The 19,620-nt window shown below is 53.1% G+C and overlaps 1 protein-coding gene across 4 annotated transcripts in view; it reads right to left on the bottom strand.

The window, feature by feature from the left end:
- Nucleotides 1-19,620, bottom strand: part of LRRC27 (leucine rich repeat containing 27) — a 31,045-nt gene that overhangs the window by 7,150 nt on the left and 4,275 nt on the right. For 3 of the 4 annotated variants that reach the window (XM_045568356.1, XM_045568359.1, XM_045568358.1), the window contains exons 4-8: nt 15,863-15,921; nt 11,099-11,251; nt 8,451-8,823; nt 5,464-5,610; nt 2,758-2,854 (exon numbers count right to left, since the gene is read on the bottom strand). In XM_045568356.1, coding sequence (XP_045424312.1) covers nt 2,758-2,854; nt 5,464-5,610; nt 8,451-8,823; nt 11,099-11,251; nt 15,863-15,921 — 829 coding nt within the window. Of the gene's footprint in view, nt 1-2,757; nt 2,855-4,655; nt 5,014-5,463; nt 5,611-8,450; nt 8,824-11,098; nt 11,252-15,862; nt 15,922-19,620 lie in introns of those variants that run through there. The other variant, XM_045568357.1, reaches the window with a different exon arrangement.

Consider the following 19,620-nt stretch of genomic DNA (forward strand, 5'->3'; position numbering starts at 1 on the left):
CGCTCTCCGCCCGTGATGACCCACCAGCGCCATCCACAGGCGGACGTCCTTGCCCCTGTGGCCACCAGCCGCGGCCTTGGTCAGCTCCTGCCCCCGCCTCGGAGTGGCGGGTTAGCACTCCAAGGACGACAGACCGACGCTGCGCTGCTCCTGCAGTGCACGAGCCGGAGAACCATGCGGGCCATCCCTGACCTCAGGGGCGTTTGGCCTACGTGTGTGTGCACATGCCTGTGTGTCTGTGTGTTTCGGGGGACTGTCAGAAATCAAAGGATGATGAAACAGCAAGGGACAGGCGTGAGGACTGGGGGCAGGCGGGAGAGACGGACCTCTCACCAGGGCTGCTGCGGCTCGGGGTCTGGCAGGAGCAATTCAGCACTCACCTAGACACTGCCTGCAACTGTTTCCTCTGCCACTCTCCCCTCTAAATGAATTTCCAGGGCTGGGACCCTCTCTGTCTGCACCACCAGGTTAGCCCCAGATGTGCCGGGCACTGAGAAGCTTGCAGGGGGGCAGGAACTGCCCCTCAGCTCCACCACGGGCTGCAGCCCAGGCTGCAGATGCGGCAGAACACGCTCTGCCGACTGTGCACTGGCACACTGTTAGCTAACCAGGATTCTCCCAAAGATTATTCCAACAGAAAGAAAAGAACAAATGCTCAATCCAGTAGGTATTTTTTCTTTGAAAGTCAGGCATTTAATTTTATATTTAAAAACATTAAAAACATATATTTGGAAAGAAGCCCACTGGCCGTATTTCACTACTACTCCACACACAGGACTCAGGCAAACACACAGCCGTGATGCGCGGGAGAGAAGGGGCCGGTGCCAGCGCGTGGCTCCCAACGGGCTCTGCGCCAGGTCTTACGTGCCGAGTGTCAAACGTGATTAACTGATCTTAAGGCCCAGAACGTGGATTCAAAAGTCACCAGCAAAGCTGCTGGTTTTATCACAACATGAAAACAAAAATGCGATGCTTTATAAAAAGTAGGTGATGCATCCAGAGGCGCCCGCTCGGCCGGCCGGGAGTCTCTGGGCAGCAGTCTCGGCAGCCAGAGCCTCACTGGCCCCACCGTGACCGTGCTCGGGTGCGACCGTGCGGTGTGGACCAGCCGTGGCACAGGCAGGCCAGCGGGTGCACCTTGGGGCCAGGTGGCAGAGCCGCAGCTGCCTGGGACGCCAGGATCCACGGTGCCTGCTGCACACTGGGCCCCACCTGAGCAGCCGCAGGGCCACCCACAGGCCGTGGTGCCCCCTCGTGGCCTCCCAGCTGCTGCCCCTCAGCCCACAGCCAGACACATCCTTCCCGTTTCCCTACCGTGGACGTGCGAATTCTGAGCTTCACTTGCCGATGCCGACCCCACTACCGACACTGAAACACACGTCTCTGCACAGAAATGCTTCGGGCCGATCGTTTCTATGTGAGACGGCGCCCTTGGTGCCCCCAGAAGGGCACGTTCTCGGCGTGGACAGAACCCTCTCGGCAGCCACGGCAGCCACCAGGCACAGCCCCCCACAGCCCCGCACTGGTGCGTGACGCACCCCACACCGCCCGGGCTGCCGGAGCCCCTTTCCACGTGTTTACGGCCGCTCGCACCTTCTCCTCTAACCTTCTCTCCTGTGAACTGCCTGCCATACCTTTCGCCCATTTTTTCCTACTGAATTCTTTGAAAAGCATTCTTAATGTTGTCTAATTGTGCAAGTATTTTTATTGTTGGAAATCGTAAAATATATATTTTTAATTTTTCTGTGTATAAGGCAACGGAAAATTGGAAAAAAGATGATAGCAAAAATGAAGGCTTAGCATGGTATGACGTGCAATGTTAAGTAAATAAACAAAATAAACTTAGTCTATGACGTCAAGTGACCCGGGGCCGACACCACGCAACTGGATGGGGACAGACGGCGGCCTGCACGGCGCGCGGAGTCAACAGGGCAGATCTTAAGCATGGTTTTCTTGAGAGCTGCTGTGGTTTGGTATCACTGTGACCCCGCAGGAATGATAAGACACCCGGAGATGGCACGGCGCTCCGGGGTCTAGGGTGCCTTTACGAGAACACACTGCTCTGTTTCCTGAGAAGGTTCCTTCCGTCCGAGTGCACACGAGGTGGACAGACAGATCCCGTCTGAGAGGGAGGGACTCAGGCCACCCTCGAGCCACATCCCCAGAGAGCAGGTGCAGGCCAGGCCGGGGCTGGGGACCCGCACCGGCAGGCCTGGCTGCTCACGCTGCAGAGAGGCCGGCCTGGCGCACACTGGGCGGGGAGCAGCCGGCACCAAGGCACCTGTGGCCACCCGCGCCCCCCACCCTGTGCCCAGCTGGACTAAGACCCCCAGATGGTTTGGGGGGATGGAAAGAGGGCGCTGCACCCAGAGCACCCTGTGCCCGCTTGAGAGTCGGCAACCTGGTGTCGGGGACAAAGCCACCGAGGCCCCCCTCCCATGGACCCCCGGGGCTGACCTCCCATCGCAACCTCGGCTGCTTTCGTCCCCCTTTTTCAATCTTTCCCCCCTGCCCCGCCTCCTCCCCTCCTTGAGAACCTAATTCCTCAGACAGAAACCACAGTCGGGAGCCCAGAGGTGAGCACTCAAATGCCAGACCAAGGTGCCACCCCCACCAGCCGGGGCCCCGGAGCAGGTGACTCCCTCTCGGGCCCGGCTGTCCCTCTGCGGACAGGGCTATGCGGCGCCCACCGTCCCACAAGGCGGAGCAGACACCGGCAGGCGAAGGGCCAGTGCCAGGTCCCCGCCGGGCACCTACCACACTCCTTCGCCGAGGCAGGCGTCTGCCGAGCTCTTCCGCATGCTTCTTCTTCGCCTGGGCCTGCTGCCGCCACTCCCACAGCACCTGCGCATCCCTGCAGGAAGAGCCAGAGCAGCAGCGTCAGCCACTCACGCAGCCCCGGCGCGGTGCACGAGCGTTTCCACCGAGCGTTTCCACCGTCACCGCCAAAGCTGCCTGCAGATGGCCTCCATGCGGCCCACCGTCTCCCGGGGGAATGCCGGCAGGGCACGGCCTCCAGGTGGGATCCGAAACACGGCGTCTTCCCTCCCCATGTATTTTGGGCAGAGCTGAGAGCGTGGGCATCGTGGAGCCTCTCCGTGCAGGCGCTGCCCGCCACGGTGCCCGAGGGAAAGGCCTCGGGACCCTCCCAGGGAAGGGCCCCCAGGGCCGGGGAAGGGTCGGGAAGACTGTGTCCACGATGGCCTCTCTCCAGACGCTTAGGTTTCACTCTGAAAGCACCCTGGGTCTCTCCCCAGTCTCTGGGCAGAGTCACGCCCTCCCTGCAGCGGCACCACGACCGGATGAGGACCCCCCGCCCCGCGCCCCCACAAAGCCCAGCGCAGCCCAGCCCCAGGGACCCTCCACCCACCAATCTGGCCCCCTCCCCTGCCCCCAACCTCTTGTCCCTTCTTCCTAGCAGACAGCTCCACCAGCGTCCCGGACCCCTGGCACGCCCCAGACACCACCCCCCCCCCCGCCCCCGTCCTCCCGAGCTCTGTTCCTCTGGCCACAGCGGCTCGGGCTCCCTGCCTGTGCCCTGCTGCTCCCGCCTGCGGACGCTTCCACCCCGAGTCAGCACAGCACGGGACCGGATGCTGTCAGAACCTGCCTACGTCCTCCCTTGGCGCCACCCTCGAGGCACAGGTGGTCTTGGCAGCCTCCTCCCTTGAGGCCGTGCCCTGTCTCCACCTGGATGGGTCTCGGACCCCCAGCCCCAGCTGAGCCGGCACCCCGTGTGCCCCGCGTGGCACTGGCTGTGTGTCAGTCCTGCCACGCTCTTGGACGCGAGCTCTACTTAGTGTCTGTCCCTCCTGGGCATGCCTCGGGAAGCACAGGGGTGACACTGCTAACTGGGGACATGAAGGGGGCGGGGTCTAGACCTTCACAACAGGCCCAAGCTGCTGACTGACAAGCCCTCCAGACATCTCAAGACTCTGGCAGGAAAATAGAGAGAAGAGGTTCTACTCGCTCTTTGTATCGAAGACTTTTCCGCAAAGATGAGTCTGATGTGCTCTGGTGAGAGTGGACCGTCTGCTTGGAGCACCAGGGGGTGGGGACCACGCAGAGAGCCTCACTGGGACGGGGGGATAGGACTCACACATGGGGACGAGGGCAGAGCGGGGGACGGAGGCAAAGTGCTCAGCTAGACAGTGCAGAGGGGCAGGAGGCTGGTCGGCCGGTTTTGGGAAACAGCACCTCGAAGCCGGCAGAGCGAGGCAGGCGTGGACGCCCCTGCCGGATGCAGGCAGTGCTGGCCGGGGCAGTGCAGCGAGTGGCAGGTCACTCTCTAGGGGCCCAGGACGGTAGAGCCACCGAGGGACACCTCTGGGAAGACTGTGGGCAGCAAGGAGAGCTGTGCAGGGGCTCCCTGGGCCTGGCAGCTGTGGCCAGTGACTGGCGTGACGCGTCCCAAGGGCTGCCCTCCTGGTGCAGCGTACCAGTGGTCAGTGACCCGTCCCTGCCCAAGATGACAGCCAGGAGCACAGGACCAGCTCTGAGGGCGTAACATCGCCCACTCCCTTACTGAAGGGAAGGACAGCCAGCTGCACAGTCAAGGTGGACGTCGGTGACAGCCAGGGTGCACCACGGAACCTGCGTGGGGAACCGTCTGCATCCACCGGCGTCCTGAGAGAAGACAGACGCAGGCGCACACGGGGGCTGCAGGAGGTTTATTTACAGGGGGAGGGCGGAGGGGGGTCACACGGACAACACTGGAGCTCGGGGCTGGTCCCGGCTGGGCTGTGGCCGCGCCCAGGACCTCGGGACAGCCCGGGCAAGGAGACATTGGCTGAACCCAGAAGGAGAGAGAGGCTGGACGCGGCCAGCTCCAGGCAGCTCATGGAGAGGTCGGGAAAATACAGACTCTGCTCTTGCGTTCCCCCTCCTGCCGAGGGAGCCCCCCACTGACCAAACCCGACCGCGAGGCGCGGGGCGCGGGGGCGCTGTGGACGTGGTCCATGCTGGCCAGCCTCCTGGGGCCCAGAGCAGGGTGGAGCCGGGTGGTCAGTGGAGCTGGAGGACAGAGAAGCAGAACTGAGGACGGACCCGGAGACCCTCCAGCCCGCGAGCCAACCAGCACACCCCCGGGAGGTGGGGACGCTAGTGGTAGGACGCTGACGACCACATTACGTCCAAATAGCGTTCCTTAGGGAAGACGTGCAGGCCAAGTGAGGAAGGGCAAGGAGGGAAGGATTGACAAAGAACGAGCAATTAGAGAAAAGCTCAAGAAGACAGGCGCCGTGAAGGGGCGAGGGCAGGACTGGCACGAAGGAACAACTACCTGTGGCTGCGCCCGCGCCACCCACGAGGCGGCCTCAGCGGCTGCCAACGAGAACAAGGCAGCCCCTCGCCCGAGAGCTGCAGACCAGACCGAGGCGGCACCAACCCGTACCAGGACCGCGAGGGGGAAGCCTGGTGACAAAGTGCGGCTGTGGCCCCGCTGCCGGCTACGCGGAGACTCACCGCCTCCGCTGCTCCATCAGAGCCCGCTTCTCCTGCAGCTCCCTGAAGGCCGCCGCGCGACGCTCTTCCAGGGCTTTCGCGCGAATCACCGTCTGGTACGACGACGACAGATCAGGCAAGACGTTCCTGAAGGAGGGCATCTTCCTTCTAGAATTACACCATGTTTTTAGCTGAAGGTTGAACAAAACCCCGTGACGGTAACTCTGATGTGTATCAGACACAATGTTACCAAACAGGCTTAAAATGTAAAAGCTGGGCTTGTGGATCAACCGCACATCAGAACCAGAATCTCCATACAGTCAGGGTCAGTCAATGGACCTGGGGGCCGCGCAGCCTCGGGGGGCCGGTGTGACGCGGTGCCCCTGTCTGACCTGGACAGAGGTGCCACAGGGGCCACCTGGGGCCTGGCCAGCAGCTGGAGCTCAGGGACGCTGGGTCAGAATTCTCACTCCCCAGGGACAGAGGAGTCAGGAGGAAGGCACAGAAGGGACCACTGAGACGTGCCTGGCTTCTGTAAGCACATTCAGGCAGGGACAGTTGCTACATCTCCCTCGGGGAAGCCAGGACAGCAGAGAGGGACAGCCAGTGACATGGGGACACCCTCTCCTTGCCCATGCAAAGAGAACTGACCGGCATGCTTTGGCGTTTCCTCTCAACAGTAACACCTGTCTGTTAAAACAGCGAGGTGGAAACGGCGGCTCTGAGCCCAGGGCGGAGAGCAGCCATATTCCAGAACGCCAGGCCTTCGCCCCCCGGCTTAGGAAACACAACTGAGAGCCCTGCCCCGGCCAGGGCAGAGACGTCCAGCCGTCCCACCGCCTGCCCTGGCGCAGAGCCTCACGCCAGCAGCATGTCCAGGAGGCCCCGTGCCAGTGCTCACACCCAGGTGGGCACGTCCTGGGGGGCGTGGAGGGCAGGCGCAGCCTGTATCCTGGGCGGGGGTCACCTGGGGCCAGTGCTGGCGGTTGGCTTTAAGGCCCCACGTTTGGGAGAACAGCAGCTTCGGATCCTGCCTGGAGCAGCAGTTTACCCTGGGGGCAGAGTCCCGGGGAGGCGGGAGGGGGTGCATCAGTGCAGGGCCTGCTGGACGGCGGCGTCAGCCGGGGCAGCTCCGTGGTGGATGAGTTTTGATGCTTTTATTTCCTCCCCAACATAACCTGGGATTCAGGCCCAGATCATTACTACGAATTACCATGATCTTCATACTACACTGCTCTTCCTGCAGTATTTCAACATAAGCACATCCACGCTGAGCACACCCTTGGACTGCTCAACACCACGATCCAGCTCCTAACTCCTTGCAATGCACCTTTAAGGAAAGTCTCCTGAACCGTGTGACCACCGCATTTCCCGCGGACGTACTTCTGCTGTCTCTGCACCTACACGCCCACGTGGCTGGGTGAGGAATTGGGGACCACGGCCCTCTCCCCCCGAGCTCAACCCAAGCCGCTCAGTCTTGGCAGAGCCAGCCCCCCTCGGGCCTCCCCTCGCCATTGTCCCCCAGGCATTCTGCGGGCCCAGGTCAGGCAGGGCCAGTGCCACCCTCCTGAGGTCACCTGTGGCCTCACTGAGCCCAAGCAACACCTGAGGGGACAGAGTCCCACCCACGAACACGCATGTGGGGCTCAGACCTGCTGCTCCCACCACACGCGCTGCCCCTCAGCCAGGCCAGCGAGCAAGGCCACCTCCCCAGTCCCAGACTGCCAGGAAGGGCCTGTCACGCTGAGTGCACCCAGGGCCACAACCCCAGTGCTTCTCCTAGTACCTGGGACCCGATAATACCCTGACCAAGGGGGAAACTGAGGCACAGACAATACATGTGACCCCACGACAACCCTACCCTGTGGGGAAACTGAGGCACATGTGACCCCACAACAACCCATCAAGTGGGGAAACTGAGGCATGGATAATACCTGTGATCCCACAACCACCAAATGGGGAAACCAAGGCACCGAGTGGCTTTCCAAAGCTCGCCCTGGTGCAGCAAGGGGAGAAGCCGACTTCCAGGCCCACCTGGCCGTGGAGGCGGGGCTGCCGTCTGAGCTTCCTCTCGGGGCCTGGGGGTGCAGCCCTCCACCACGACGCCCCAAGCCCCATGGACGAATCTCCCAAGGCTAGGAGCTGGACTCTAAACCGGATATACTGATAAAATCATAAACTCTGCTAACAGGCTTGTGATGATTTGCTGGAATAAATTATTAATTACTGTTATTCATAAGAATAAATAATACACGGAGGGAGTGAGGGAAGAAGAGGGGTCTAAACAGCAGGCTCAGCGCATTCCTGCCCTTCCGACGTGCCCGAGAGTCACGACAGCACCGCACAGGCCGCAGCTGGACGCCTGCACCGCGTCACACCGCCCAGGGTGTAACCCGCCAGTCATGCTTCGAAAGTTTTTTTATTTTTAAAACGTGCAACCCTACAGAAGAGCTGGAGATCGGCATGATGAAGGCCTAACCCCTTCCTGCAGACCACCTTTCCCTCCCCCTTCAACACGCCCCCAGCCGGCTTTTTCAGATGTCTTTTGAAACACAACTGTCCGCTGGGTGGAGCTCTGAGGACCTCAAACCACCGTGGCCGCCAGGATGTCCTCACCCCAAGAGCCAGTTTTTGTCCCCTTGTCTATGATGACATCCCCCACAGAACGCATGATCCGTAACAGATGCACCGACTGTTATTGGCCGCTTTCTCTCTCTATGTTAATGTTTATACACACACCCACTCACGCCACCATGCACACATGTGTGCAACACACACCACACACAACCACCTGTGATTCCAGTTTTTCTCTCTTACAACGTCCTCTGCTGAGCCTGTTTTCCCAGGGAGCTGGGGAACTTTGATCCCAAACCCAGGGCCAGCGTTCACTGCATCGTAGGTGACGGCAACGTGGAGGAACATTTTAAAATGTAGGCCTGATGTTTTAAAAAGGTAACCAAAATATCATAAATTCCAGAAGATCAAGAAAATACACCCTTAAGTTTTACCTGAAAACGTGTGTTGGCTTCGGACGCCCTTTCTCGCTGTTTAATGCTGCCTTGAGATTTGGAGGCAATTCCACCGGTAAGAGCTGATTTTCAAGAACTTCTGCTTTTTCATTCTCAACAATCTCCTGCCTCAGCTTCCAAAAGCGCCTGATCTCCTCCTCACTGGGCCAGTGCTCAGAAGAATCAGAGGACTTTCTGAGTTCACGCAGGTCTAGCTTTTCAACAGGTGGGAAAAAGTCTGCCTTTTCTTTTAACACAGCCCCCTTTGGATCCTGAGGGTGGATGGTTTCTTCCTTAGACACATATTCTCCGGGTAATTCCAACACAGGACTTGGAAGGCCGCTTAGGTGCATCTTTTTAATTGGTGAAATCTCTAGCAGGATAAAACGCCATTTTAGTAGCCTCTACGTCAACACGGTCCCTGGGAGACAAACTTCAACAGGCATGTGCAGGCGCCCCTTTGTGGAGAAGGCCTGAGAAGTGGGGGCGTCCCATGTCCCCCACCCAGGGGCTCCCTGCTCCACGCCAACGCGCACACAAACAGTCTGTTTATGGAACATCTCCCCACCCCCACGGTGCTACGGGACACGTCAACACTCGAACGGGGAACAGAGGAAAACACGTTGCCTGAAGGGCACCTGACCTTTCCACACCGTCCCACCGACCCGGAGTCACATGTACGCACGACAGTCGTCCAGCATTTAACCTACACGCCTGCTTCCCCCCAGATCTCTCAGAATCTTTATTTCTCACTAAGTTTCAGCCCATTATGGCTGCTTTTCTTGCCTGGTGATGCTTTCGCTGACTTGTAAACATTGCATCTCCAGCTCCAGGTCAACTATTTGAGAGGACATTGCCCAGAGCAGATTCACCTGCCACGTTCAATGTCAGTGGGACACAGACTGCACACATGTCACAGACAGGCACCCGCGTGTGCAGTGAGTCCCCGGGGACCTTGTGACACTGTAGATGAATCGGGCAGGGCCTCAGGGCTGAATGTGACAGGGCGAAGTGCTGGCTCCTTCCGGGCACCTGGGCAGTTCCCCTCCGTCTCGTCCCCCAAGGCCTCCTCTGCTGCCCCCTAGGTCGCTGCCCAAACGTGTCCCCGGCCCTTGGATCCCTGTGTCAGGAGCTGCTTCCGCGGATCCAAGGACACTCGACTAGCACGACCAACGCTGCAGCTGTATCCTGGAGCAACAGTGACAGGTCAGGGCACAGACCGAGCACCGTGCTGCCTGCTCACTTGGACGTCACCTACTTTCAAGGGGATGCTCCTTTGTCCCCGCCCCCAATTCCCTCTCCTTCGTGGCCACTTCAGTGCTCTGGTCTCCCTGGAGCCTACACCACCTCCCGCAGGGTGCCCGATGCCCAGGGTCAGTCACTGGAGAATCTTCTTGAAGGCATTCGGGCAAAGCTTATCTCTGTGATTTAAAAAACCAAACCACACCAAAATAACACAAAACACAAAAGCAGGAAAACTAAAGCAATAGTTTCGATTTACGAAAGGTGAGCAGCAAAGGAAGAAAAGAACACTTCCCTCTATTCCTCTTTGGCCAAAAATAATAAACGTTCTTTCCCTGGACAGCTTCCCTTGACTAAAGCCGAGGGGACGTCACCACAGCCACGGTCTGGGGCTGACCCTAAATTGGCCTCATTGCGGGGTGCGAGCTCCCGTCTGGGGACGTGTTCTCCACAAACAAGTCTCCACCAAACAACCCGAACCTCTGCGCTTCAACGCGCAGGTGGAGGCCTGTTACGGACCTGCTAAAAATGCTCCCACAGAAAAACTAAGAAAGTACAGCGGTCAACTACTGATCCTCGATCACCGAGAGCTATTCCGAAATATGGGCCCATCCAGGTTGAAAGTACAAGGTCACGCACTGCTGGCAAAGACCTCATGGTTTACGTATTGTAATTATATCACATATAAAACTATCTTGGCTGATAGCTCCAAACGTACGTATTTTTCTTTAGAATAGAAAGTATGTCTTAAGTAGTAAAATCTTAGATATTCTGAAGTTAATATTTCAGAATATTTACTTTTTTCGTGAGCGTTTATCATGATTTTCCTTTATCTCAATTTTACTTCGTTTTTCCTGAGCGGAGCTACAACGCCTCCTCAGGACAGAACACACGTGAGCGTCTGAAAATATCTCGGTCAATATGCTGACAAAATGGAATCATTTTGTGCATACCCACCATAAAGGTGATTAGACAAAACATGTTTACAAAGCAATTTTTATGCTAATTTCTTGTACTTAGTTAAGAATAAGAGACATTTCATTGTCCTTATCTGTAAACCGTTGTCTAACAGAACACCAAAAACTTCCTGAAGCAGTTGCCTGTTGGTGGCTCAGAGGTGATGACTGTTTCATGTGACTTATCCCAATAAACGTCTATCACAGTCCACACCAGGAAGGCTGTCCAGGGGGCACCGAGGTGCCCATCTGTGAACACACAACCAAGGGGAGATACAGAAGCACTCGCCGGCGTGGAGACTTGTGTGTGCCACGTAAACTCAGCGAGAGACACCTGAGGCCCCAGCACTTCTCCAGATATTAGTGAAGGGAAGGCGGGCTCTGCCCTGGTTTTCAAAAGCTCTAACTTCAGTTTTACTGCAGTCTGACGTCAATGATTGTTCTACAAACCTTGAGAAGTTGAGTCTCTGGGGAGGGAATGTTCCGCCGCGCAGATCCGCAGGAAGGTCTGGATGGCGGCCAAGCCCTTCTGCACTGTCACTAGAGGCGGGAATTCCAGAGGACAGTGTCTCAAGTTCAGTGCTTTTAGAGTAGTCACATTCCCTGCAACGGAGAAGAAAAATCATCAGCATTTTACGTGCTGTTCTACGGAATAAAAGCAAGGAAGAGATAATAATAACTTTTCACATTTTAAGCAAGTGATTCTAATCAGTACTTGGATATAATGACATGATGGAGGCCTGAGATTTGCTCTAAAAATAACTCTGCAGGGGAGACATTCTGTAAACAAATTTATATTAACAAGTCACTAAAACAAACAGAAACAGCAACAAAAACCTTCACTTAAAATTTGGAATATAAAGTTGTTATAATATCAAAAATGTCCACTTTCAACATAGAAACTATAAGACATAAATATGTCTTAGAAAATGTGACCCATACTCAGGAAATAAGCTGTCACTAGAAACTGTCGCTGAGCAGCTCAGACGTCAGGTTCAGTAAGGACTTCAAAGCAGCCATCTAAATATGTTCAAAGAAATGAAAAAAATTATATTTAAATAATTAGAGAAAAATATAATAAAATGGTTCAACCAATTTGAAAGGTCTATAAAAATAGAAATTATATAAAAGTACCAAATAGCACTTCTAGAGTTGAAAATTACAATAACTGAAATGAAAAATTCACTACAGGGACTCAACAGCAGATATGAGATGAGAAAAAAAATAGTTCATGAACTTGAAGATGGAGTAATTAAAATTATTCAATCTGAAGATCAGAAAGAAAAATAGGTTAAACAAACTGCCAAGGCAGGACTCTAATCTGTTTGTCACAAGACCCTCATTCCAGAGGGGTCCGGCCCTGTACCCTAGAGGGAGGATGCTGTTCACAGAGGCCAGGAAGAATCTGAGCAGACGGGCCTCACTGGGCTTAGATCATGTGCTTTTTGTCCGATCACATTTCTACACGGTTGTTCATGCTTCAGTCATGCCTATTCCCTGAAGTCTCCATAAAACATCCAAAAGGACATGGTTCTGAGGCGTCCAGAGTGCTGCAGGCTTGCAGGCAGGTCAACGGGAACTCACGCACGCGCTGGGAGGCTGGTGCAGCCCCAGTGCACAGAGACAGAAGCTCCTGTGCTTGGGGCCCCTCCAGACCTTGCCTGTGTGTCTCCTCATCTTTGTCATACCCTTGTCATAAACCGGTAAACGTGTTTCCCCGAGTTCTGTGAGTTGCTCTAGAAAATCAATCCAACCCAAAGAGGGGCCGTGGGAACCCCAACATAAAGCCAGGCAGAAGTTCCGGAGGCCCAGACTTGTGACTGCCAGGAAGGTGGGTGGTCTTGTGGGACTGAGCCCTCGACCTGCAGGATCTGACCCTATCTCCAGGCAGACGGTGTCAGAACTGACTTGGAGGACACGGGCTGGCGTGTGCTGCAGAACCGACTGCTCGCTTGGTGCGTGCGGGAAAACGCCCCACAGCAGGTCATGGAAGTGTTCTGCGTTGACTGCTGCGTAGCGCGAGGGCAGAGGAGAAACAGCTCTGGTTTCTCCACTCACAGAAATCCTAAGGGAAATTCTTCAGTCTGGAGTTAATGATACCAGTGGAAACCTGCATCTTCAGGAAAGAATTAGGGTACCAGGTATGCTAAATAGTGAATAAATATAAGATTGTTTTTTCTCCTAATTTCTTTAAAAAATATATGTGACTGCTTAAAGCAAAAAGTATAACATTGTATCGTGGGTTATGATGTGTGGAACTGATACATAGACAGCTGTTGCAAAAGGAGTGGAAAGTAGTTCTGTGTGGTTACAAAATGGTTACATTTTATGCGACATGTTACAATGCTAACACTAAAGATGTATATTATAATCCCTAGAGAAAACCATTAAACTGCTACAGGAATGCAAGAGTTATAGCTAAAAAGTCAACAAGTAAATTAAAACGCAAGGCTAAATAATACCCAATCAACACAAAGTTAACTGGAAAGTAGTTACATAGAAATAAAAACACCAAATGGGACAAACAGAAAACAAAAAGTAAAACGATAGATCTAAATCCACCCATATCAGCAATTATATTAAATTTAATAAACGCTCCATGTAAAAGACAGATTGTCAGACTGGATAAAAAAGTAAAACCCGGCCAGGCGTGGTGGCTCACGCCTGTAATCCCAGCACTCTGGGAGGCCAAGGCAGAAGGATCGTTTGAGCTCAGGAGTTTGAGACCAGCCCGAGCAAGAGCGAGACCCTGTCTCTACTAAAAATAGAAAGAAATTACATGGACAACTAAAAATATAGAAAAATACAGAAAAAATTAGCTGGGCATGGTGGCGCATGCCTGTAATCCCAGCTACTCGGGAGGCTGAGGCAGGAGGACTGCTTGAGCCCAGGAGTTTGAGGTTGCTGTGAGCTAGGCTAATGCCACGACACTCTAGCCTGGGAAACAGAGTGAGACTGTCTCAAAAAAAAAAAAAAAAAAGTAAAACCCAACTGTACATTGCCTACGAGCAGTGTACTGTAAACGTACATAGTCTGAATACAGACAGGTTGAAAGTAAAAAGATGGAAAAACATACACCATATGCAAACAGAAAGCACAAGAGGGCTGGAGTGGCCATACCAATGCTATGGCATGTTCAATAAGCACGTGACAACAGGGGCTCAACAGCACCGGCCGTCAGAGAAATACGTGCTAAAACCACAAGGAAGTGCCACCACACACCCACTAGAACAAAAAAATAAGAGGAGTGACAACAGCAAATGTGGGTGAGGATGTGGAGCAACTGGAATGTCACATATCAGTGGGACATGTGACGACCACTCTGGAAAAAGTCTGGCAACTTCCAACTAACCATGTCTACTTACGAAGTAGCAATTCTGCTCCTCGAAATTAATCCAAGAGAGCTGAACGCATGTCCACAAAAAGACTTGTACGTAATGTTCACAGCGGTCTCATTTATAACAGCCAACAACAACAGAACCACACAAGGCTCACCCGCGTCTTCTTTACAGGGGACAGACTTAAATATGAAGACACAGAGTTTGCAAGCAAAGATACGGGGAAGGTGTGCTGTGCAAACATTACCCAGAAGGAGCTATTGTTATGAAAAAGAGCATTTTATAATGGCAGGGATAATTAAATCAGAAAATATAAAAATCCTAAATTTTTATTCAACCAATGACATAGAATCAAAATATATAAAGCAAATACTGGCAGATCTAAAAGGCAAGGTAGATAATCCACAATCACAGCGGAAGATTTTACCCACTTCTTTAGTTACTGACAGTACAAAAGGACAAAAAACTCAAGGATGTAGATGATTCGAACACGAGCAGCCAACATGGCCCAAGTGAACACGCAGAACATCACATCCAACAGCCACGTGAGAACACACGTCCCCCCCAGGCACACGGCTACGTTCACCAGCACAGGACACAGCCCCGGCCAGAGAGCAAGTCTCCACGGGTTTCAAATAACTGAAATCACACAGCATGTGTCACTGTGGGATTAAACAAGACCACTGCAGTATTAATTAGAACTCAGTAACAGAAAGATAACTAGAAAATCCCTAATTGTTTGTAAATTAGCAACACACTCCTCAACAGCCTGCAGGTCCATGCATATTAAAAACCATTTTGAGCTGAAAGATAAAAACATAAAACATGTGGGATGCAGCTAAGGTAGTGTTTAGAGGGAAATTATGGTTGTAAACACATTTATTAGAAAAGAAAGATTGGCCGGGCGCGGTGGCTCATGCCTGTAATCCTAGCACTCTGGTTGGCCGAGGCGGGTGGATCGCTCGCGGTCAGGAGTTCGAGTCCAGCCTGAGCAAGAGTGAAACCCCGTCTCTACCAAAAATAGAAAGAAATTATTTGGACAGCTAAAAATCTATATAGAAAAAATTAGCCGGGCATGGTGGCGCATGCCTGTAGTCCCAGCTACTCGGGAGGCTGGGGCAGTAGGATCGCTTAAGCCCAGGAGTCTGAGGTTGCTGTGAGCTAGGCTGACCCCACGGCACTCACTCTAGCTTGGGCAACAGAGTGAGACTCTGTCTCAAAAAAAAAAAAAAAAAGAAAAGAAAGATTTAAAATCAACGATCTAAGCTTCCAACTCAATAAGCCAGGAAAAGATAGCAAATCAAACCTAATAAAAACAGACAAAAATATGAAAGAGCAGAAACCTATGAGACAAAGCAGATGCACAACAGGCAAAATCGTCTTCCTCCTCCTCCTCACCCACAGCAGAAAAAATGAGCAAAAAAGAGTGAGCTACAGTTTATGTGTCTACACAGACAGACCTCCAAATCACGGTGTTGAGCAAACAAAGAAAATCACCGACGATGCTTACGCTGTGGTTCAGTGTACTAAAAGCTCAACAGGAGGCACTTTGGACAACACGTGCGAGTGGTGAAACGCACGCATCTTGCCAGGAGGGCGACAGGGACCCAACGGGAAGCCAGGGTGGGGCCTGCTCAGGCACACGCGTCACCGCTGCTGCTGCTCCTCGCAACAGTGACGGGCCGTCATGCTTTGACACGTGTCACCACACTGACAGCTCTTGCACTGTGCCACCTGTGAGCCCCGGGATCGGAGCAGAACAGACACCTGCATGGGTCAGCTGACGCTGGGTCCCGCCGGCGGCCCTCGCCACAGGCCGGGCAAGCCAATGACAGCACTTTAATGTCATCTCTTCACTTACGGTTTCGACACTTACCCAGCTCCACAGGTAACATTCTGATAGGATTTCTCTCTAAAAGCAAAGTTTTCAAATGCCTTTAAAACAAAAACAAACAAACAATGTAAAAAGCAGAAAATTAAATGGCCACCCCCAAAATATGCCATGAGATTTCTTCATTTTTCTTCTTGCAGGGGGCAACTTCAATGCAGACTTACATAAACTGACATGCACACGTGTATGCTCTACTGCTACTAGCAAATACAGCTCTGAGCCTCAGGACCCTGACACCTGGGACCAGGCAGTCCTCAGCGTGGCTTCCTGGGCACCTCGGGGCAGCTGGCAGCACCTTCGGCCTTTCCCCACGAGACGCTAGTGGTACCAGCCACGGCCCTGCTGTATCAACCAAAAACGTCTCCAGACATCGCCGTGGTCTCCTAGGAGGAAAATCACCCCTGCTGAGAAGCCCTGCTCTGGGCTGTCACATCTTCTAGTGACACCTTCTGTGTGCCCGTGTTTCCTGAGATGAGTTGTAAGGAATCTGACTATTTTAAAATGCTCTGTGAAACAAGTTTTTTATGATCAGAACTGTTTGGGAGACAGTTTTTGCACAGTGTACCCACCCTGCCCGGAGACTACCCGTCCACACATGGGGACGCAGGGGATTCAATGCCAGGAACCATCTCTGGGGATGTGTGACCATCGGTCTCTTGTTTCACTTGACATCACTTATAAAATTGAGTACAGAATCTATAGATGAGCATAGATATCTACACATCTATGTATAGATACAGAGACAGAAAGTGTAGATAAAAGGTATCCAACAGAAATTTACTGATTGAATGATGGAAAAATCAGTATTTTATATTAAACTCTTATCTTGTATCTTTTATTCTACTACACTTCTTGTTTCTCACAGTCAATCCTAAAGACTGTATCATACACTGATGATCAATTTCTCTTTCTCCTTTACTTTTCAGGCATCACCAGCTGAAATCTAGCATAAAAAGCCTGCAAAGGCCAGGAGCAGTGGCTCATGCCTGTTACCCCAGCACTCTGGGAGGCCGAGGTGGGAGGATCACTTGAGGTCAGGAGTTTGAGATCAGCCTGGGCAACAGAGCAAGATCCCATCTCTACAGAAAATGAAAACAAAAATTAGCCGGGCATGGTGGCGCCTGTAGTCCCAGCTACTCGGGAGGCTGAGGCGGGACAGTCACTTGAGCCCAAGAGTTAGAGGTTGCAGTGAGCTATGATCACACCACTGCACTCCAGCCTGGGTGACAGAGTGAGACTCTGTCTCAAAAAGAAGCATGCAAACACCCTGGCTCCTTGGGTGCATTTTTGGCCTGGGGCTCTGAGGGTCCCTTCTCATGGACCTCCGGGCAGGGGTCCTAATGCCTGTCCACCCTGCCCCTGCCACACACTGGGCTTCCCCAAGAGACCCCCTGAAGAAGAAGTACTGAAACCACTACACCATTAATCACCACGGCTGCCTTGCCACCCGGAGACAGTGACACCGCGGCAGAGGGCAGGCTGTGCTGCGTCCAGGAAGGCTCAGGGACTCTGGGCCAGGCAGAGCCAGTTGCTCTGTGCCCAGGGATGACTGCCTGCCACCACAGAGAAGGCCCCACTGGAGAAGAGCCCACACCTGCCTTCCACTCACTGCCGCGTCACCGGAACCACACACGGGCCTGGCTCACGGAAGGCTGCACAGCACCGCGGTCCTCGCAACCTGCGTGGGAACTCAGCCTGGGGCACGGGGCCATCAGGGTCCCACATGTGCAGCTTTCCTCCCCCAAACACGCTTCTCAGAGAGGAGCAGTCACAGGTGACAGACAGCTGCACACGTACAAATTCCATAAGTAAATTAACGCATTAAAAAGAGGAGTTAGCTGAAGTCTTATTCTGCCTCGGGAGGTGAAAAATTATGACTCAACAGCATAGCGACCCAGGGTCTCAAAAATTTGAAAGGAGAAATATATAATTTCAAAGATATAAAACTAAGACTCTAGTATTTCATTTAAATTAAGTTTAATTTTTTGATTGGTAACCCCAAAGGAAAATCAGATTACTTACGGACTAGACAATTTCCTATCCACTTTGTTTCTTGGATTTTCCTTGTTACTTGAGTTTTTAAGGAATAAACTTTACGCAGTAAACTTTTTTTGATGTGCACAAAGCTGGACTATTTCAATGCTCATTGTTTTTGTTGAGTCCCCTTTTAACTAAGCAAAAGCAGCCGAGGAGGACAGTGTCTGCTCCCCTGCAGGAGGCCCGGCCTGGCGCAGGGCAGAGGCGGCACCATGCCCGCAACTCCACCAGCGCGGGCCCTTCGCCCAGCCAGGGAGGCCGCCCACTCTGCGTCCCGCCGGGTTTCACCGGCCGTGACCGGAAAGCACACCAGGGATTTCCCACCTCGTGTAACACATTCCTGTGCACACTGATAAATTCATAAGCATCAATCCCTTACATACAGTCAGTAATTCAAAGCTCATTCATTGATTATTTCATTTCACTGATTCTTAATTGAACTATAAATTTACGCACTGAATTTGGCTTCCTTGCCTGAGGAGGCAAAGGGACTGACCTACTTTTCCCAAGTCTCTTGGCAAGTTTAAGGGGTGCTGTTAATACTGTCATTGTTTTAATTATGTTTCTTGAAAAGTTTAAGACTTTTAATAAGCCCGTAATTACTTAAAATTTCTAATCAGTATGTTTCAGCTCTTCAGCAAGCTGATGTAATTTTAATGATATAATGGGTTATAAATCACAGGCACAATTCTGTCTTAAACAACATAAAGCAGCCGGCTTTGACTAGCAAAATCAAAGAAATCCAAAATTTGAGAACCGCATATTTATTTTAAGAAAACGAACAGTACTTATGGGGACTGGCTTGAGTTATTTTTACCCTCTGAGTAGCAATTACTCTCCAGAATCGAATGCCAAGGCTAAAACAATTTGTGGACAAAAGCACTTGGTCCTTCTAAACCTAGAAGATGACGGTGATGAAGAAATCCTTCCCAAACCACCCTGAACCTGGGCCTTCACAGTCCGGGCTCAGAAGACTCCACACCACGGGCCGTGCAGTAGGAGGGCCAGGAACAGTGCGGACAGTGTGCAGCTCCTGCCGCACAGCCGGCCGGTGGGCAGGGCCCAGCTGGGGCAGGAGAACATTCTCTTCGTCCTTGTCAGGCCTGGGACCCGCCTGCAGACCCCAAGCCCCAGGAGCTCCAGGAAGACAGTCCTGGTTGTTTCCACCTGCTCGAGACACCGGCCTGTCACCAGGAGCTGCTTCCTCGCAGAGCCTGACCACAGAGCACAGGATGCATGGACACGTTCTCTTACGTGTGGAAAAACGTGCTGACTTTTTAAAAAATACCCTTAAAACCAGTGAGTTCAGGGACAAAGGAAGGGCCTTCTACAAGCCTCTACTGTGCTGCTCCTCAGTGGCCACTGTGTCTCTCTGGGGACCCGATTCCTCATGCAGGGACTGGGGGAGCTCTGGACGCTGCTCCAACCCCACACCCACCCTCGTTAGGTCGTGGGCCTGCCGGCTCTCAAGTCCCACCAGGGCCTGCGTGCTGCGGCTGCCTCTCCTGCAAGGGTGGCACAGTGGCCCCCAACTGATTCTCCCACTCCCACCCTCGCTCCTACAGCCTCCTCTCCTTACAGAGAGATTCTAAAGCCAAGTCCAATGCCACCCCCTCCACTGAAACCCTTCTGTGACTTCCCATTTCTTTTAAAATCCAAAACTGAGACCATGGCCTATGAGCCCTGGCCACTCCTGTTGAAGTCCC

This window comes from Lemur catta, chromosome 14 (assembly GCF_020740605.2).
Source record: "Lemur catta isolate mLemCat1 chromosome 14, mLemCat1.pri, whole genome shotgun sequence".
NCBI classification, from domain to species: Eukaryota; Metazoa; Chordata; class Mammalia; order Primates; family Lemuridae; genus Lemur; species Lemur catta.